Below are 21,202 nucleotides of genomic sequence, written 5' to 3'. Positions count from 1 at the left end.
TCTCTCTGCCTTCAAGTTTTTTGGGCCTGGCTCCTGCAAACATGTAATAATTTTACTATGTATTTATTCAATGAATCAATAAATGTCTGAATGAATTTTGAAAGTATTGTTAATTCCTGGGTATTGTGGGGTGTCAGTGGGAGAAATGTCTTGAAACCACAGATTTTTAAACTTGCAAATGATGCTCTCATTTTCGTACTGCTGAGAATCTCTCAATACAGAGGCATCTCATTTTAACTTAACATTATTGTGTTTCCACCAGCTTTAAGTTAATTTTTCCCAATAAACAGAGTATTGCAGGAAAGAAAGTTGCCGGGACTTTCTTCAAATACATTTATTTACATTCCATGAATTTTCAGTACTTTACATGCAGTGTGATATGACTGCCAATCATAATCTCTTTTCAGTTCTTATTAGACATTTACTTCAACCAGAAATTCATGGTTTTGCTTTTTCAAAATGTACCAACTCTCTCTTTTGCTCTCTTCCTCCCCAGAGGGAACCTTTTGGCTGAGACACAACCATTTGGATTCCCCCACTTGAAAATTTGGGCCAAGAAATCCAAAAGAGTTGTATGGTTCTAGCATTGAAGATTCTGGAACTAAGTAGTAACATGAGTTAGTCTGGGTTATGTGGGAGGTGGATGTGGGTGATCTGTGTCTGGAGAAGGGACGAAAGTACAAGGCCTGTTTAGAGGCCACTTACAATAATCAGGAGAAAAGACAAGGTGAGTCATCAGGTACCTGCTGTGGAAATAAATTGGAAAAGGACTTGGTAAGTTGGCAAAAGAGGGTGTTTGTGCAAACAGGAACAGTCAAAGACATCAGGATCCAATCTGGGTGACTGCAAGGGACACCAATGCTTTTAACAAGAGGCCATGGAAAGAGAAGTTCTTTTGAAGATGTAGTTGCTCAGTAGAAAACTCAAAACTGGGAATTCAGAGAAGTCTCCTTTTGTGATTTAATATAAAATTTTTTAAAATTAATCTTTATGTACAGATAACTACATTTTTATGATATACAGTGTGATATTTGGTACATTCATAAGTTGCATCATGTTTAACTGAATATATAGATTATCCATTTTCATAAATACTTGTCATTGCTTGGTGATGAAAACATTAAAGTGCTCTCTTCTAGCTATTTTTAATCCTAATAAATATTGTTGACCATAATCACCCTTCTGTGTAATACAACTTACTCCTTTTATAGAGCATTGACTTCATACCTGTTAACAAATCTCTCCCCTGCCTCCTTTGCATTCCCTGGCCTCTAGCAACTACCATTCCTGCTCTCTACTTCTGTGAATTCAGCTTTTCAAGAGTCCATATCTGAGCAAAATAAGATGACATTTGTCTTTCTGTGCTTGGTTTATTTCACTTATCCTTATGATCTCCAGCTTCATCCATGTTGCAGTAAATGACAAAATTCTGTCCTTTTTATGTCTGAGTAGTAATCCATTTTGTGTATGTGATATGTTTCCTTTATCCAGCCATTTATTGACAGATATATCTGTTGATTCCATATTGTGGCTATTGAGAACAGTGCTGCAATAAACATCGGAGTACAATATATTTTCAACATATTGATTTCATATCCTTTGGATATAACAGTAGTGGGACTGCAATGGAATAAAGACTTCAGTGTAAACCTCAAGCCATTTGAGTATAGAAAGAACCTTCCTCAACACATTCAAAGCAATTTATGACAAATCCACAGCCAGGATGTTATTGAATGGGGAACAGTTGGAAGCATTCCCACTAATATCCAGAATCAGACAAAGATTCCCACTCTTACTTCACTATTTAATATAGTACTAGAAGTTTCAGCCAGAGCCACTTCACAAGAAAAAGGAATACAAGGGATACAAATTGGGAAGAAAGAAGTCAAACTATATTTGCAGATGACATGATTCTATAGAGGGGGGAACCAAAAGACTCCATGAAGAGACTATTGGAACTCATAAAAGAGTTTGGTAAAGAGGCAGGATATAAAATTAACACACAAAAATCAATAGCCTTTGCATACACAGACAATGCCATGGCTGAGAAAAATCCTCTAAGATCAATCCCATTCACAGTAACTACAAAAACAAATACCTTGGAATAAACTTAACCAAGGAGGTATAAGATCTCTATGATGAAAATTACAAAACCTTGAAGAAAGAAATAGAAGATGATACAAAAAATTGAAAAAGCTTCCATGTTCATAGACTGGAAGAATTAATATTAAAATGTCCATACTACCAGAAGCAATTTACAGATTCAGTGTGATCCCAATCAAAACAGCAATGACATTCTTCTCAAATCTAGAAAAAACATTGCTGAAACTCATATGGAAACCCAAAAGATCCCTAATAGCTAAAGCAATCTTATACAACCAAAACAAAGCCAGAGGCATCACAATACCAGATTTCAAGACATACTACAGGGCAGTTAAAATCAAAACAGCCTGGTACTGGCCAAAAAAAAAAAAGCTTGTAGACCAATGCAGCAGAATAGAAACTCCAGAAATCAATCCACACATCTAGAAACAACTAATCTTTGACAAAGGAGCTAAAATCAATCCCCAGAGCAAGGACAGTGCCCTCAACAAATGGTGCTGGGAACGTTGGATTTCTGCAGGCAGAAGTATAAAACAAGACTCCTACCTTACACCTTGTACAAAAATCCATTCAAATTGGATCAAAGACCTAAATCTATGACCTGATACCATGAAATTACTAGACAACACTGGAGAAACTCTCCAAGACATTGGCATAGGCAAACACTTCTTGTAAAACATCTCAGAAGCACAGGCAATCAAAGTCAAAATAGACAAATGGGATTACATCAAACTGAGTAGCTTCTGCACTGCAAAAGAAACATTCAGCAAGAGGCAAATGACAAAATGGGAGAAGATATTTGCAAACTATGAAACTGATAAAGGATTAATATCCAGAATCTATAAAAAGCTTAAGAAACTGAACTACAAAAAATTAAACAATCCAGTTAAGAAATGGGCAAGGAACTTGAGTAGGCATTTTTTAAAAGACGGAAATTCAAATGGCCAACACACAATGAAAAAATGCACAGGATCACTAGCCATCAGGGAAATGCAAATCCAAACCACAAGTAGGTTTCACTTCACCCCAGTCAGAATGGCTCAGTATAGAAATCAATAAACAATAAATGCTGGCAAGCATGTAGGGGAAAAAGGTACCATAATCCACTATTGGTGGAAATGTAAACTGGTGCAGCCATTGTGGAAGACAGTATGGAGGAGATACCCCCAGAAAGCTGAAAATAGATATATCATATGACCCAACCATCCCACTCCTGGGAATTTACTGAAAGGAAATTAAATCAGCATATGAAAGAGTTATCTGTACCCCCATGTCACTGCAGCACAATTCACAATAGCTAAATATGGAATCAACCCAGATGTCCATCAACTGATGTACTGGTAAAGAAATTATGGTATATATACACCATGGAATTCTATTCAGAGATTGAAAAGAATGAAATCCTTTCCTTCACAAAAAAATGGATGCAACTGGAAGCCATTATAGTTAGTGAAACAAGCTAGTCCCCAAAAGACAAATGCCATATGTTTTCCCTGATCTGTGGTAACCTAAAATGTAATGTATTGGAGTGAAATTGACATTTTGAGATTCAATGATTGCTTACAGCCTTTGTTTGTACTGTTAACAGTTTTTTTTTTCATACTATTTGTTGAACTCTTTACTTAATGTAGCATTAATCTTATGAGTATAAACTGAAAATAGATTTTTGTAAAAATTTACAGTGTGATTAGAAGAAGGAGGAGGAAGAAGGGTGGGTGCATGTGTGGGAGGAGAGTATGGTGGAAAGTATCAATATGTTCTTAAACCTGTAAATATGAAATACATGAAATACGTATATTTTAAATATAATTTTTAAAAATAGAAAAAACACAAAATGAAATATACTTTTACCAATGAGATGCTTGTATAGAAAAATTAAAAATAAATATCCATAAAAAAGAGTTCAGTGTAAAACCTTAAAATATAAAACCACTAAAGGAAAGCACTGGAGAAACTCTGTGTCATTAGCTTGCGCAAGAATTTTCGGGGGCTGGCACTGTGGCATAGTGGGTGAAGCTGCTGCCTGCAGTGCCGGCATCCCATACGAGCACCGGTTTGAGTCCCGGTTGCTCCACTTCTGATCCAGCTCTCTGTTATGGCCTGGGAAAGCAGCAGAAGATGGCCTAAGTCCTTGGGCCCCTGCACCCATGTGGGAGACCTGGAGGAGGCTCCTGGCTCCTGGCTTCAGATTGGCACAGCTCCAGTTGTTGCAGCCATTTGGGGAGTGATCCAGCGGATGGAAGACACCCCCCCCCCCCGAACTCTGCCTCTCTGTGACTCTGCCTTTCAAATAAATAAATAAATCTTTAAAAAATAAAGAATTTTGGACAAAAACATACACAAAACTTGGACAAAAGCATACAGGCAAATGAAGAAAATCTAAGACAAACAGGACATCAAACCAAAAATCTCCTCTATAGCAAAGGAAATAATCAAAAGTGAAGAGACAACTAACAGAATGAGAAAAAAGTCCACAAACTATATGAAAAGGAGTTAATAACTTAAAACATACAAGAAATTCCAGAGCTCAATAGCAAAATATCCAATGAGTCGATTAAAAAATGAGAAAAAGAACAGACACCTCTCAAAAGATGATAAATAGATGACCCACAGGTATATGAAAAAAATGTCCAACACCACTAATTATCAAGGACATGCAAATTAAAGCTCAATGACAAATAATCTCATTCCACTTAAAATGGCTATTATCAAAACACAAACAAGCAAAAAAAAAAAAACCAGCAACAACAACAAAAGCTGGTGAGGATGTGGAGAAAAGGGAGTTTTTTAAAAAGATTTATTATTTGAAAGGCAGAGTTACAGAGACCGAGACACAGGGAGACAGATACAGATACACACACACACACACACACACAGTGAGAGACAGAGATACAGTCGTCCACCCGCTGCCTCACTCCACTAATGGCCACAATGGCTGGGTCTGGGACAGGCCAAAGCCAGGTGTCAGCAGTTTTGGAAGGTTTCCCAGCTGGGTGCAGGGGTCCAAGCCGTTGGGCCCTCCTCTGCTGCTTCCCCAGGCCATTAGCAGGGAGCTGGATTGGAAGTGAAGTACTGGGAACTTGAACCAGGCCCATTTGTGATGCCAGCATCCAAGCGTAGGTTTGCCTGCTATGCCGCAATTCTGGCCTGGCTCCAAAAGGGATTTTTTGCTAAAGATTTATTTATTTATTTGAGAGGCAGTGTTAGAAAGAGAGCGAGAGACAGAGAGAGAGTCTTCCATCCGCTGGTTCACTCTCCAAATAGCCCCAGTGGCTGCAGCTGAGCCAATCTGAAGCCCGGAGCCAGGAGCTTCTTCTGGGTCTCCCACCCGAGTAAAGGGGCCCAAGCACTTGCTTTCCCTGGCCGTAAGCAGAGAGCTGGATCAGAAGAGGAGCAGCCAGGACATGAACTGGTGCCTGTATGAGATGCCCACGCCACAGGTAGAGGCTGCTTGTCCCTCTAAAGGGATTCTTACACACTGTTCATGGGAATAAAAAGTAGTACAGCCACTGTGGAAAACAGCACGGAGGTTCTTCAAAATATTACATCTTCTAAAACTTACGTTGTTTGACAAAAAAGCAACATTACATTGCTAAAGAGAGTAGAAGGTGAGTTGGCCATTTGGTGCAGCAGTTAAGATGCTCCTAGGAGGTACAAATCCCCTAACAGAGTGCCTGGATCAAGTCCCAGTTCTTCCACTTCCGATCCAGTTTCCTAACGCACATTCCAGAAAGCAGCAGTAATGTTTCAAGTATCTGGGCTCCTGCCATTCAGGTGGAAGACCCAGATAACGTTCTGGCCTCCTGTATTCAGCATGGTCCAACACCGGCTATTGTGGGCATTTGGAGTCTTGGTCAGCAGATGGAAGGATCTGTCTCTCTACCTTTCAAGTAAAATGAAAATATATACATGTGAAAAAAAAAAAGAACAGAAGTCGAAGAAAAAAATACAAGTTATAATTCCATTACTACTTCTTTCTGGTGTATTTTTCCAGTTGTTTTTTTTTTTTTTTTGAACGTTTCAAAAACTGTACTGTTAAATTGTTTTTAAAGGTTTGGGGTTGGGGCTGACTCTGTGGCTTAGTGGGTAAAGCCGCCACCTGCAGTGCTGGCATCCCATATGGACGCCGGTTCGAATCCCGGCTGCTCCACTTCCGATCCAGCTCTCTGCTATGGAAAAGCAGTAGAGGATGGCCCAAGTCCTTGGGCCCCTGCACCCCTATGGGAGACCGGGAAGAAGCTCCTGACTCCAGGTCGGCTCAGCTCCAGCGGCTGCGGCCATCTGGGGGGTGAACCAGCGGATGGAAGACCTCTCTGCCTCTACCTCTCTGTAACTCTGCCTTTCAAATAAATAAATAAATCTTAAAAAAAAAAAAAAGTGTAGGGTAAATCAGTATCCCTGAATTTAGGGTTTCTGAAAGTAAGGCTTTGGGACTGACAGCTTAAAAAGTAGAAGGTCAATAAATATTTGCTCAACAGTGGCCCTTTTGACTAAATAAAGCAAGAAATGTTTTCGTTTTGAGAATTCAAGCGCTTTCTTTAAACCGAAAGCGAAACAAGTTTCTTTTTTCTCTTTAACGAGAAAAAAAGGAATAACAGAGCAACTGAGGGAACAAAGAAACTTCTTATGCACATTCGGACACCCAGGGCTTCTCAAGGTCAGCTCCTCTCAATCCAGGACGACCGCCCGCACCAGCGCTTGCGCATGCGCAGGAACCTGCAGCACCGCGGCCCCGCCTCCGCGCCCAGCTCCCAGGGACTGTGTTCCCGAGACACCGGTCCGACGTTCTTCCTTCCGCCGCTGTGGCTCGCTTCCGTGCAATGGCGTCTGGGCTGGTGAGGCTGCTACGGCCGGGGCCTCGCTGCCTCCTGGCGCCTGCAGCCCCCACGCTCGTCCCACCGGCTCGGGGAGTGAAGAAGGGGTTCCGCGCCGCCTTTCGCTTCCAGAAGGAGTTAGAGCGGTGGCGCTTACTCCGATGCCCGCCGCCGCCTGTGCGCCGGTAGGAGCCGCCTTGGGAAGGGGTCGGGGACCCTGGGCTTCCTCCCCGGCGGCGGATGCGGCCCGGTCTGGAGCCGAGGTTGGCGGTGGACACCCGTGAAGTGTGGCCGCGTGGCTTGAGGCGGAGGGGCGGGATTTATGCCGCTTGCGTGGGCGGTGCCGGCCTACCCCCGCCCGCGCCCCTTAATGCTAGGGAACTCCATTTAGAGTCTCGCAGCTGGAAATTGCGGGAGGTGGTGGCCTTTCTGTGGACGCTGAGGGTTGTGACCGCGGCTTTGTAAAACTTGAGAATTCTTGGGGTGCGGGGGCGGGGGAGAGGCGGGAGCGCGCTCCGCAGCATTGCTGCCTGCAAGCCCGGTCCGTCAGAATCAGGCTTTCTGTTTCCGCTCTCGTTTAGCTTTCCCGCACGAGAGAAAGGTTTGGCAAAAGGAGAGGCAGAATTTTATGTCTCCCAGTGGCATCGTTCGCTCCCCACGCGGATTCTTGCTTTTCCTCGTGTCTCTGGACAAGGCATTACAAATATAGGTAGATGCTTCCCTCACCCCCGTCTCTTTTTCTGGGCCTTTGCGTTTCTTACTGTTGCTTTCACAGGCAGTGTGACAGTGAATATCTTTGAAGTTAGGTCACCTCTGGGGACTTGAATGTAGTGTGAAATTCGGATAGCTGCTTTAATATCGCACCACTCAAATGTCCATCCGGTTTGTACCCCTAACAGTAGGAACACTCAACACGCAATCCTACGGACGTCCTTTTCTTAATAGGCAAAAGTAGAATCTCTTTGTAATATTTATTCATTTATTTAAAAGTCAGAGTTACACAGAGAGAGGAGAGGCAGAGAGAGAGGTCTTCCATCTGATGGTTCACTCCCCAATTGGCCACAATGGCCAGAGCTGTGCCAATTGGAGGTCAGGAGCCAAGAGCTTCTGGGTCTCCCACGCAGGTGCAGGGGCCCAAGCACTTGGGCCATCTTCTGCTGCTTTCCCAGGCCATGGCAGAGAGCTGGATTGGAAGAGGAGCAGCCGGGATTCAAACTGGCACTCATATGGGATGCCAGCACTGCAGGTCTGGGCTTTACCCACTATGCCACAGTACCAGCCCCAATTTAACAATTAACACTTAGATGTACATCAGTGATTACCCGAGGCACTTGACATGAATTCCAGTCTTACAATATTGATAATGGATTATTTAACTGACTGAAAGGGATATTTTTAAAACTTAATAAAATACAAAGTAAGCATAATGTATTTATTGTTGGTGGCCTGAATCTATGAAAATATGATTCAGGTTTCACACCTAGATGGAACATGAAGTTCTAGAATTGGGACAGAAACAAAGAACCAAAAAAATTAGCTCAGTGGCTTAATCTCTGAAATGAAAATGTGGCGATTGAGTCAGAGGGAAAAGTAATCCAGCCGTTTATGTAGGATATGGTAAAGGACTGCCAGGATTCATGCTGCATTTAGAAAATCAGCCTGGCATGAAGAAGCAGCATGACCCGCTGGGAGTTTGGTCTGGCAGTGAGTACAGCTGTCAGGGATGTCCACATCCCATATTAGAGGGTCTTCGTTCACATCCAGACCATGTTCCTGATTCCAGCTTCCTCTTATGCAGACCCTGGGAGGCAGCAGTTGATGGCTCAGATGGTGGGATATTTGCCACTTGCTCAGGAAGACCCAGGTTGAATTCTTGAATTCTGGTTTCTGAGTGGCACAGCCCCTAGCTGTTACAGGCATTTGGAGAGCAAACCAGTACATGGGAGCGTTAGCTCTTCTCTCTGCCTGCCTCTCCCCTCTTTCTCCATCCCCCCCTCCTCCCTGTTTGCCTTTCAAATAAGTGAAAATTTAAAAAGAAACATCCTTTTGTCATTTCCTTTTAGTAATTAATGACGTTACAATACAATGAAAAATTTTTACATTATATTTAATAACGTTTTGTTTTCTTTACCATCTCTTTTTGTTTTTACATTTTTAGCTCAGAGAAGCCCAACTGGGATTACCATGCAGAAGTACAAGCTTTTGGACCGCGGTTACAGGAAACCTTTTCCTTAGATCTTCTCAAAACTGCATTTGTAAATAAATGCTATATTAAAAGTGAGGAGGCCAAACGCCAAAAACTCGGGATAGAGAAAGAGGCTGTGCGTCTGAATATTAAAGATAATCAGGAACTGTCTACACAAGGTTCATCTTTCTCACGGACTTGCCTCACACAGTTTCTTGAAGATGAATACCCAGACTTGCCTGCCGAAGGCATTGAAAGGCTTGTGGACTTCCTCACTAGTGAGGAAGTCGTGTGTCACGTGGCTAGAAACTTGGCTGTGGAGCAGCTAACACTGAGCGCAGACTTTCCTGTCCCACCCTCGGTGTTGCAGCAGACTTTCTTTGCAGTAATTGGAGCTCTGCTACAGAGCAGCGGCCCCGAGCGGGCGGCGCTTTTCATCAGGGTAGGTAATTATTAATTACATGGTGCTTGGCCATGCTTGAGGTGAAGACAAGAAAATTTTCCTTTTGAAATTCACCTCTTAGATATGTTACCTTGGAAGTGAATATTTCTCCCACCAAAAACCAAAGAAGGCCCACAGCTTTTTTATGGTAGGCCCTTAATTATTCTAGATCTCTCTTATTGAGGACATCATCAGAAGCGAATATTCAGTGCTGAGTTGTGATTCATGAAGAGCTGTAAATCATGTCATTTTCGGCTTTAGATTCTTAGGATCAGGGGTAGTGCCTGTACAGTAGGTACTAGTAGGTGTTTTGTGAATGAGTGACGTCAGAGAACATGCAAGGACTTAGTGTGGCTAGGAGCTTCATGCTTAAGTGCCAGCTGGCTGCTGTTGTGCTCTTCTAAGTGATGGAGTCTTGGATTTCTGAGCTCCTGTGAAGTGCAGCTCTGTGTTAACCAGTAGCTTAGCTAAATAAAATCCTCATGCAGTTGGTACAACTTGACTGTGTCCTAGAACTTACTAACTGGGAGAAGATTTATCTTCTGCCATTAGATGAAAACAGTTTTGTTCACTCTTTGATAATAAAGAGGTCACATTAAGTCATGAAGAGAGTCTTGATTCAGATATTTGAATGTGAGGTCCCTTAAATGATTAACACTCTGTGAAAATCTGTTCATTTAGTTTTTATACCAAGTTTGATAATCTTGTTAGGGATAGATATACCTCTTTTAACCGGCAGGTTAGACTTTGTTCTTAGGTGAGACCTACCTTCCTCCTTTCCTAGCTAGGACCTATAATATAATAGATAAGCTACACCTCCCCAAATGGCTGCTCCTATAATTAGATAGCTTTTTCTAAAGAAATGCTCATAAAGTCCTCCTTGATCTCTATTCTCTCTCCTGCAAGCCTCTACAGAATTTTAAAACTAAGGACATTTTGATCACCTTCTTGAAATTTTTGTAGGATATTCAAGAGATCATTTGGGAATTTTTTTTTTTTTTACCATATATTAGTGTTTCTCAACTAATGATCCTATTAACCATAGATAATTCAAATATAGACAAGAGTACTCAAAAAGTTAATGGAAGATGTAATTAAAAAGCAAATTTATTTATATGCAAAAACTTTTCAAAATCAATGCTTATGAAGAGTCTTTCAAAAGATTATGAAAATGTATATTATGAAAAAACTGTGCATGAGTTTCAAAATTTTTATTTCAAGATTAGTTTTTTTAACTCACATAAATTCCATTTTTTTAAGTATTATTTATTTGAAAGAGATACAGAGGAAGGGAGGGAGGGGGAGAGAGAGAGAGAGAGCAAGTGAGTGAGCGAGCGAGCAAGTGAGCTTCCATCTGCTGTCTTACTCCCCAGATGGATACAATGGCCAGCACTGGGCCAGGCTGAAGCCGAAAGCTATTTCCGGGCTCTTCCACTTGAGTAGCAGGGGCCCAAAGAGTTGGGCCATCTTCCACTGATTTCCCTAGGCCAATAAGAGGGAGCTGGATCAGATGTGGGAACAGCTGGGACACAAACTGGTACCATTATGGGATGCCGGCATCTCCGGTGGTAGTTTTACCTGTTATGCTACAACATTGGCCCCTTGGATGAACCTTTTGAAGTGTCCTGTATTTCTGAGAATCAACAAGTTGGAATTATCTTTATTCATTAATCTGCTAAACATTGATGGCTAGGTACTTTGCTGAGCTTTGGAGCCAGAAGTGAATTAAGATGAGCCATAGCTCATTGGGCAGGTTGAGCAGAATAGGGAATTTTTTGGATTTGAGGATATTTGCATAAAGCATGAGCATCCCTAATCTGGAAATCTGAAATTCAAAATGCTCCCAAATCTGAAACTTTTTAGCATTACTTTTAGCATGCTCAAAAAGTTAGATTTTTGGAACATTTCAGATTTGGGTGGTTTATTTTCTTTAAGATTTATTTATTTGAAAGACAGAGTTACAAGGCCGGCGCCGCGGCTCACTAGGCTAATCCTCCGCCTTGTGGCGCCGGCACACCGGGTTCTAGTCCCGGTTGGGGTGCCGGATTCTGTCCCGGTTGCCCCTCTTCCAGGCCAGCTCTCTGCTGTGGCCAGGGAGTGCAGTGGAGGATGGCCCAGGTGCTTGGGCCCTGCACCCCATGGGAGACCAGGAAAAGCACCTGGCTCCTGGCTCCTGCCATCGGATCAGCGCAGTGCGCCGGCCGCAGCGCGCTGGCCGCGGCGGCCATTGGAGGGTGAACCAACGGCGAAGGAAGACCTTTCTCTCTGTCTCTCTCTCTCTCTCACTGTCCACTCTGCCTGTCAAAAAAAAAAAAAAAAAAAAAAAAAAAAAAAAAAAGAAAGACAGAGTTACAGAGAGGCAGAGGCAGAGAAAGATCTTCCATCTGCTGGCTCACTCTCCAAATGGTTGCAGGCGGCTTTACCACCCGCTATGTCATAGCACCGGCCCCGTAACTAACATGTTGTGTATGGAGTTAAGCTGCTGCCTGCTAAGCCCACATCTCACATGGGCTCTGGATGTGGCCACATGAGTATCAGGGGCCCAAAGAGTTGGGCCATCTTCTACCTATTTGCCTAGGTCATGAAGAGGGAGCTGGATCAGATGTGGGAACAGCTGGGAAAATAATGGAGGATGGTCAATGGATTGAGGGTCTCTCTCCCTAACTATGTCCATCAAATAAATCTTCACAAAAAAGCCTCCTTTTAAAAAAAGAACTTTGAATTATGACCCTTATGTTGTTTATACTAATTTAAATATTTAAACCATATTTTTATATGCAGGATTTCTTAATTACTCAAATGACCGGAAAAGAACTCTTTGAGATGTGGAAGATAATAAATCCCATGGGGCTTCTGGTAGAAGAATTGAAGAAAAGGAAAATTTCAGCTCCTGAATCTAGACTTACCAGGCAGTCTGGAAGTACCACAGCTTTGCCTTTGTATTTTGTTGGCTTATACTGGTTAGTAAAGTTTTACTATTAGTTTCTTAAATTTGACTGGGAGACTTTTCCTTAATCTAACCTCTAATTACATTAACATATTTTTAAAAATCTTATCCCCATGATTATCTACTGTTTCCTCTCTTGCCAGTCAAACCACAAACACATCCTTTGTCAGCAGTTCATAGATGGCTAGCAGAAAAAAAAGTACATTATTGCTGTGAATAACTTTGATAAAATACCAAGAATCTAAAATTTTCATATCCTTTGATTTACTATTTCTTTTCTTTTTTTTATTTTTAAACATTTATTTATTTGGAAGACAGAGCGAGGTCTTTCATGCACTGGCTCATTCCCCAGATGGCTGCAACCAACCAAAGCTGGGCTAATCCAAAGCCAGGAGCTGCTTCTGGGTCTCCCATGTGGGTGCAAGGGCCAAGTACTTGGGCCATCTTCTGATTCTGTCCTGTGTGCATTAGCATGGAGCTGGATCAGAAGTGGAGCAGTTGGGACTTGAACTAGGACCCATGTGGGATGCCAGCACTGCAGATGGTGGCTTTACCTGCTATGCCACAGCACCAGTCCTTTCTTTCTTTCTTTTTTTTTTTTATTTATTTGAAAAGCAGAGTTAGTGGTTTACTCCCCAATGGCCTCAACGGCCGGAGGTAGGCCAATCCAAAGCTAGGAGCCAGGAGCTTCCTCTGTATCTCCTACATGGCCACAGGGGCCCAGATACGTGGGCCATCTTCTGATGCTGCTCTGTGTGCTTTATCAGGGAGCTGGATTAGAAGTGGAGCAGCCAGGACTCAAACCAGGGCCCATATGGATGTTGGTATCAAAGGCAGTGGCTTTACTTACTATGTCACAACTCCAGCCCCTGATTTGCTGTTTCTAATGGTCGGTCTTAAAATTGCAGACTGAAGTTTGTGAACAAAGATTTTCCTTTCTTGTTTGAGTATTTCTGCCCTGTTCCTTGAACAGTTGCTGGGACATAATGACCAGTAAATACTTTTTGAACTGATAAAAAATTAGAAATGTTTATATTCAACAGGAAGAAATGACATATGGACACAATAGAATAAATTACAACTACTACAGATGGCATATTAAAAATGTTTATTGACACTAGGAAATTTGGGAAAGTGATGAAGTAGTTTACCATGTTACTACCTGATTTTTTTCTTGGATACTAATTTTTTTTTTTCAGATATTATGTAGTGACCTTAAAGATGATATGATAAAATATCAGCATCATTGGACTAACCACTCTGATTTTCTCTGTTTCTAATTTTTGCAAATATGTACGTGTATATATTGGCCGGCGCCGCGGCTTACTTGGCTAATACTCCACCTGCAGCGCTGGCACCCTGGGTTCTAGTCCCAGTTGCTCCTCTTCCAGTCCAGCTCTCTGCTGTGGTCAGGAAGGCAGTGGAGTGGGCCCTGCATCCACATGAGAGACCCCACATGGGAGACCAGGAGGAAGCACCTGGTTCCTGGCTTCCGATCAGCGCAGTGCTGGCCGCAGTGCACCAGCCATAGCAACCATTTGGGGGGTGAACCAACGGAAATAGGAAGACCTTTCTCTCTGTCTCTCTCTCTCTCACTGTCTAACTCTGCCTGTCATTATATATATATATGTATGTATATATGAGTATTAGCAGGCTTAACTTACGTGATTAACTATTGCTCAAATTACTGTCACAGTAAATATTTCTTAGTGAATTCCTCCCATGTTACAATTCTTTTACCTAGTGGGTTATAAATAGATAAAATATTTTTTAAAGCTGAGAAAGTTTTGGAGATCTAAAAATAATTTAAAAATGGATTTGATTCTCATTGTGTTAAATCTTAAATGATAAACTCAAAAGACAGTTTTTCAACAGAATTTTCCTCAAGTTGTATCACACATTTGAAATGAACTAAAAAATCCAATCATAGTTGCCAGGAGTATTAGTAGTAGCTATAGGTTTTTATAAGAAGATGATTATATATCCTAATTTTCCCAATAACAATTAAAAATACCAAGGAGATACTCCAAAATGAAACTAAAACGTAAGTTTATTTTAGTGAAAAAACATTGGAAATCCATGCAGTTTTTTCATAAAACTCATTTTCCATGAACTTTTGGAGCCCTCTCCACATACAATGAACTTGCAGCAGAACTAGCTAAAATCTGAAAAGACAGAGTGAGCATTTGGCCTAGGGGTTAAGAAGCATGGGTCCCTCATAAGAGTATCTGGATTTAAAGGCTGGCCCGGCCCCTGACCACAGCTTCCTGCTAATGTAGACCCTGAGAGGCAGCAGTGATGGCTCGGTTGGGTTCCTGCCACCAAATGGGAGACTTGGATTGGTTCCTGACTTTAGCCCCATCCAGGGCCATCATGGGCATTTGGGGAGTAAACAAGCAAATGAGAGTGCTCACTTGCTCACTTGCTGTCCTCTCTTTCACCCCTCTATAAAATTTTTTTTAAATCTAAAAGATGATAATATCTAAAGTAGTGTGTTTCTTCTGGTCATTTAAAATAAGACTTAGAAGCTGTAACTAACTGTTTTTGCATACTGTGTTATGCACCATGTAACTTAGGACTTCTCTGTCTTTCCAGTGATAAAAAGTTGATTGCAGAAGGACCTGGGGAAACAGTACTGGTTGCAGAGGAAGAAGCTGCTCGAGTGGCACTCAGAAAACTTTACGGGTTCACAGAGAATAGACGGCCCTGGGACTATTCCAAGCCCAAAGAGAGGCTGAGAGCAGAGAAGACCATCACTGCCAGCTAGCCAGCCAAAGATGTGCACCCTAACATACTTCATCAAAGCTGTGAGACAATCTCCCAGGTGTTCCAGTTGAAGTTGTACAGAAACATTTTGTTCTTCATGCTTTGCCACTAAAATTAAATCAGTGTTAGTAAGGCTATTTTGTTTGAATCTTGTTTGTTTTGTTAAAAGTCTTTTAAAAGTATTTTTCCAAGAAATTTTCCCTGAAGTCCTTGATTTTTATCATTGTATTTAATTTGTACAATTAGGTGTATTTCCCTTTAGTTTTGTGGTGTCATAATTTGAGAACCCATGAACTTTTTTGTAACACCAATAAAAAAGTTAACTCTAAATGTTATGTTACAGTTTAATTTGATATACCCAGGGGTGCTTGGAGGTTGATGAGCTTTGCTTCTCCAGTATAATTTGAACTCTTAATGGTAATCTTAGGGCTCTCTTAGAAATACAGAGAACAGATTACGAACAGAAAACTATTTACCTGATTTCTAGATTTTGTCTAAGTTAGAATTACATGTACTTTCAATATACTTCCTAGTGATTGAATTTCTGTAAAATAAATGGCAGAAAAGTAAATTTTACACTTTTAAGAAATTGCCTTTCTGAAAAAAGAAACTCAAAAGCAACTTCATGGAAAAACAATGTATTTATCAATTCAGTTTAATATTCCATAATAACAACTACTGCGTACCAGCACATTCAATTCAGTAGCGAACAAATCAGAGAGAGTGTCCTTTTGGCTCTTTAATATTTTTTTTTTTTTTTAATTTATTTTATTTTATTTTATTTTTTGACAGGCAGAGTGGACAGAGAGAGACAGAGAAAGGTCTTCCTTTTCCGTTGGTTCACCCCCTAATGGTTGCTGTGGCTGGCGCACCGCGCTGATCCAATGGCAGGAGCCAGGTACTTCTCCTGGTCTCCCATGGGGTGCAGGGCCCAAGCACTTGGGCCATCCTCCACTGCACTCCTGGGCCACAGCAGAGAGCTGGACTGGAAGAGGAGCAACCGGGACAGAATCCGGTGCCCCGGCCCGGACTAGAACCCAGTGTGCCGGCGCTGCAGCAGGGGATTAGCCTATTGAGCCGCGGCGCCGGCCCTGTTTAATCTTTTGTGTTCAATTTAGTAGTTCTTTTGCAAATTTCCTTTCATTTATTTTAAGTCTGCCAGTAGTAGCTCTCAGGAATTAAAGCGGTTCTTGGAGTTGAAAACAGAGATCTAAAATGCAAAAACCAACAGCACTTTTGTCATGGAGTCTAAATAAAGGAAGATTAAGGACCTATGAAACACCTTTCCCTGAGACTGACTAGGGTAAAGTAGAACTTAAGTCATATGTAAAGGAGTTTACAGCTATCACAGGTATTAGGAACTATGTTTGGAAGAGAAAATTTGAGAAATGCCTGCTTGGCTGAATTAGTAGGTACTTCATCTTTTCTTTTAAGAGTTAACTCCAGCTTCTGTTGAATGTGAGGAGAGGAAGGACCAACCTAGACCCAATAGTAGTAAAACACCACTGATGCTTGTCATCCACAATAAGCTAATATGATTTTAATACTCATCTTGTTGATATTTTAAGAGGAAAGAGATTATGAAAGTTCCTGGAAAGCAATGCAGTGAATGTCTTCCAACCACTTACTTATCCAGTATATATGAAATGTGAAATTCTGGCAAGAGTACTATCCTAAAGATTAGAAGTCTTTAATGAATTCAGTTGCAAACTCAATAATCCTTTCTCCCACATAGATGATGTGGGAAAAAAAAATCCCAAATTTCTCCTGCTCATGTCAGTTTGCAGGTCCTTAACCAGTATCACTGGAGGCAGACTGTCATTATTCTTTGGGTTTTTAAACATTTTCTTTGTGTGTGTGTTGGAGAAATTTATAGAACATTATTTCACTATAGAAAACTGCATAAAATATATGACAGTCAAAGAGATCAATGTTTAACAAATATAAATGTAATTTCCTCAAAATTACTCTAAGAATTATTTGCCATTTCAATCAAAGTCACCAGTTCTTTTTCACATGTTCTTTTATCATTTATTTTATTTAAGGAATACAACTTCATGCATGTAATATGTACAGATTTGGAAACATGGTGCTTCTTTCCCCTCCACTCCTTCCTACCCATAATCCCACCTTTCTTCCTCCTCCTTCCTTTCCCATTCCTATTTTTTAGGGAGATCAATTTTCAGTTAATTTTTATACTCATAAAATTAACCCTATACTAAGTAGAGTTCACTGATTTGTATGAAGGAAAAAAAGCTTAAGAAGAAAAACATTGTTCCGTGACAGTCAAGGCAAGAGTTGTTCAAAATCACTGCATCTCCAAGTGTCAGTATTGCTCCTATAGATTACATTTTGAGTACTCTTTTAGTTACCACAGATCAGAGAGACCATATGGTATAAGTCTTTTTGTGACTGGCTTATTTAAGTATAATGGTTTCCAGCATCCATTTTGTTGCAAATTAGGATTTTTTTTTTTACTGCTATGTTGTATTCCATATTGTATATATACCATAATTTCTTTATCCAGTCTTTAGTGGATGGACAACTGGGTTGATTCCATGTCTTAGCTACTGTGAATTGAGCTGAAATGAACATGGGGCTACAGATAACTCTTTAATATGCTGATTCATTTCCTTTGGATAAATTCCCTGGAGTGGGATTGCTGGGTCATATAGTAGGTCTGTATTCAGATTTCTGAGATACCCTCATACTTCTTCCACAGTGGCTGTACCAGTTTACATTCCCACCAACAGTGGATTAAGGTTCCCTTCTCCCCACATCCTCACTAGCATTTGTTGTTTGTTGATTTCTGTATGACAGCCATTCTAACGGGGGTAAGATGAAACCTCATTGTGGTTTTAATTTTCATTTCCCTGTTGGCTAGCCAGCTTGGGCATTTTTTCATGTGTCTATTGGTCATTTGAATTTTCTCTCAAAAAATGTCTGTTCAGGGGCCAGCACTGTGGCACAGTAGGTTAATCCTCCACCTGCAGAATTGGCATCCCATATGAGTGCAAGTTCTAGTCCCAACTGCTCCTCTTCTGATCCAGCTCTCTGCTATGGCCTGGGAAAACAGTGGAAGACGGCCCAAGTGCTTGAGTACCTGCACCCACGTGGGAGACCTGGAAGAAGCTCCTGGTTCCTGGCTTCAGATCAGCTCAGTTCCAGCCATTGTGGCCAATTGGGGAGTGAACCAGTGGATGGAAGACCTTTCTCTCTGTTTCTCTCCCTTTCTCTGTAACTCTACCTCTCAAATAAATAATTAAAATCTTAAAAAAAAAATGTCTGTTCAGTTCTTTTGCCCATTTATTAATTGGATTGCTTGTTGTTAATTTTCTTGAGCTCTTTATAGACTCTGGAAGTTAATCCTTTGTCAGTTGCATTGTTTGCAAATAATGTCTACCATTCTGTTGGTTGCCTCTTCATTTTCCTGAATGTTTCTTTTGCAGTGCAGAAGTTCAGTTTGATTTAATCCCACTTGTTAATTTTGGCTTTGATTGCCTATGCTTTTGGGGTCTTTTCCAAGAAGTCTTTCTCTATGTCTATGTTGTATAGGGTTTCCCTGATATTCTCTAATAATTTGATGTTATCAAGTTGTAGATTTAGGTCTCTAATCCATTTGAGTAGATTTTTGTGTAAGGTGTGAGGTAGCGGTCTTGTTTCATACTTCTTCATGTGGAGATCCAGTTTTCCCAGCACCATTTGTTGAAAAGACTCTTGGCTCCAGGAGTTGAATTTTGCTCCTTTGTCAAAGATAAGTTGGTTGTAGATGTGTGAATTTATTTCTGGAGTTTCTATTCTGCTCCATTGGTCTATCCATCTAGTTTGGTGCCAGTACTAGTCTATTTTGATTATAACTGTCCTGTAGTATGTCCTAAGGTCTGGTATTGTGATGCCTTCAGCTTTTTTTGTTGTTGTTTATGATTGCTTTAACTATCTGGGGTCTTGTGTTTCCATATGAATTTTAGCATCATTTTTTCTAGCTCTGAGAAGAATGTTGTTGGTATTTTGATTGGTATCACATTGAATCTATAAATTGCTTTCAGTAGTATGGACATTTTGAAGATGTTAATTCTTCCAATCCATGAACATGGAAGATTTTTCCACTTTTTTATGTCTTCTATTTCTTTCTTTAATGTTTGATAATTTTCATCATGGAGATCTTTGACGTCCTTGGTTAAATTTATTCCAAAATATTTACTTTTTTTTATAGCTATTGTGAATGCGATTGATTTTAGAAGTTTTTTCTCAGCTATGACATTGTCTGTGTATACAAAGGCTATTGATTTCTCTGTGTTGATTTTACATCCTGCTACTTACCAAACTCTCTTTTGAGTTGCAACAGTCTCTTTGTGGAGTCTTTTGGGTTTAGTATATATAGAATCATGTCATCAGGAGATAGGAATAGTTTGACTTCTTCCTTCCCTATTTATATCCCTTTGATTTCTTTTTCTTGCGTGATGGCTCTGGCTAAAACTTCTAGGACTATATTAAATAGCAATGGTGAAAGTGGGCATCCTTGTCTGGTCCTGGATCTTAATGGGAATGCCTCCAGTTTTTCCCCATTTTGTTGACTGCTGACTGTGGGCTTGTTATAAACTGCTTTGATTATGTTGAGAAATGTGCCTTCTATACCTAGTTTGCTTAAGGTTTTCATCATAAAAGGGTATTGGATTTTGTCAAATGCTTTCTCTGCATCTATTCAGATAATCATGGTTTTTGGTCTTCAGCTTGTTAATGTGGTTAATCACCTTTATTGATTTTCGGATGTTGAACCATCTATGCATACCAGGAATAAATCCTACTTGGTTCAGGTGAATGATCTTTCTGATGTGTTGTCGAATTTGATTGGCTAGTATTTTGTTTAGGAATTTGCATCCAAGTGCATCAGGAATATTGGCCTATAGTTCTCTTTCTCTGTCATATCTGTATCTTTTTCTGGCTTGGGAATTAAGGTGATGCAGGCTTCATAGAAAGAGTTTGAGAGGATTCCCTCCCTTTCGATTGTTTTTAGATAGCTTGAGAAGAATTGGAATTAATTCTTCTTTAAATGTGATAGAATTCAGCAGTGAAGCCGTTGGGACCTGGGCTTTTCGTCTTTATTACTTATTCAATCTCCGTCTTAGTTATTGGTCTGTTTAGATTTTCTATGTCTTCATGATTCAATTAAGTAGGTTGTATGTATCCAGGAATTACCCCATTCTTCTAGGTTTCCTGATTTGTTGGCATATTGATCTTTGTATTAATTCCTGATGATTACTATTTCTGTGGTATCTGTTGTTACATTTCCTTTTTCATCTCTGATTTTGTTGATTTGGGTCTTCTCTTTTTTTGGTTGGGCCAATGGTGTGTCAATTTTATTTATTTTTTCAAAAACCCAACTCTTCATTTCATTGACCTTTTGTATTTTTTTTTGGTTTCAATTTTGTTTATTCCTTAATTTTAATTAGTTCTTTCCTCCTTCTAATTTGCTGTTTTTTTTTTTTTTTTTCTAGGTCCTTGAGATGTACTAACAGCTTATTTGGTGATTCTCCAGCTTCTTGATGTAGGTACTAGTTACTGTAAACTTCCTTCTTAACACTGCTTTTGCTGTATCCCATGTGTTTTGATATGAAGTAGTGTCATCTGCATTCGTTTCCAGAAGTTTTTAAATTTCTCTTTATTTCTTTTATGACCCACTGTTCATTTAGGAGCGTGTTGTTCAGTATCTATGTGTTTGCATATGTTCTTGAGATTCTTGAGATGTTGATTTTGAGCTTCAATCCATTGTGATCAGAGAAGGTACATGGTATGATTTAGATTTTTCTTATTGTCACTCCCCCACTTGCGGAGGAACGACACAGGACCCTGCACTGTTCTTTTGTCTGCTCGGCCCTTCCCGGGTTTGTTGCTGGTCCTTCCCGGGTTGGCTGCCGACCCCTCCACCTCCGTGGAGGGGCGGCTCC

At 40.6% G+C, this 21,202-nt stretch overlaps 1 protein-coding gene across 1 annotated transcript; it reads left to right on the top strand.

Annotated features, from left to right (window-relative positions):
• The first annotated feature begins 6,804 nt into the window (after window positions 1-6,804).
• Window positions 6,805-15,587, top strand: MRPL44 (mitochondrial ribosomal protein L44). Its single transcript, XM_002712503.5, has 4 exons — window positions 6,805-7,102; window positions 9,076-9,544; window positions 12,326-12,504; window positions 15,087-15,587. Exons 1-4 carry the CDS (start codon window positions 6,924-6,926, stop codon window positions 15,256-15,258), a joined length of 999 nt encoding a protein of 332 aa, XP_002712549.3. The 5' UTR covers window positions 6,805-6,923; the 3' UTR covers window positions 15,259-15,587.
• The last annotated feature ends 5,615 nt before the right edge of the window (window positions 15,588-21,202 follow it).

The sequence above is a fragment of the Oryctolagus cuniculus genome, chromosome 3 (assembly GCF_964237555.1).
Source record: "Oryctolagus cuniculus chromosome 3, mOryCun1.1, whole genome shotgun sequence".
Taxonomy (NCBI): domain Eukaryota; kingdom Metazoa; phylum Chordata; class Mammalia; order Lagomorpha; family Leporidae; genus Oryctolagus; species Oryctolagus cuniculus.
The sequence above is the reverse complement of the archived record's forward strand: the minus strand, read 5'-3'. Positions and strand labels throughout refer to the sequence as shown.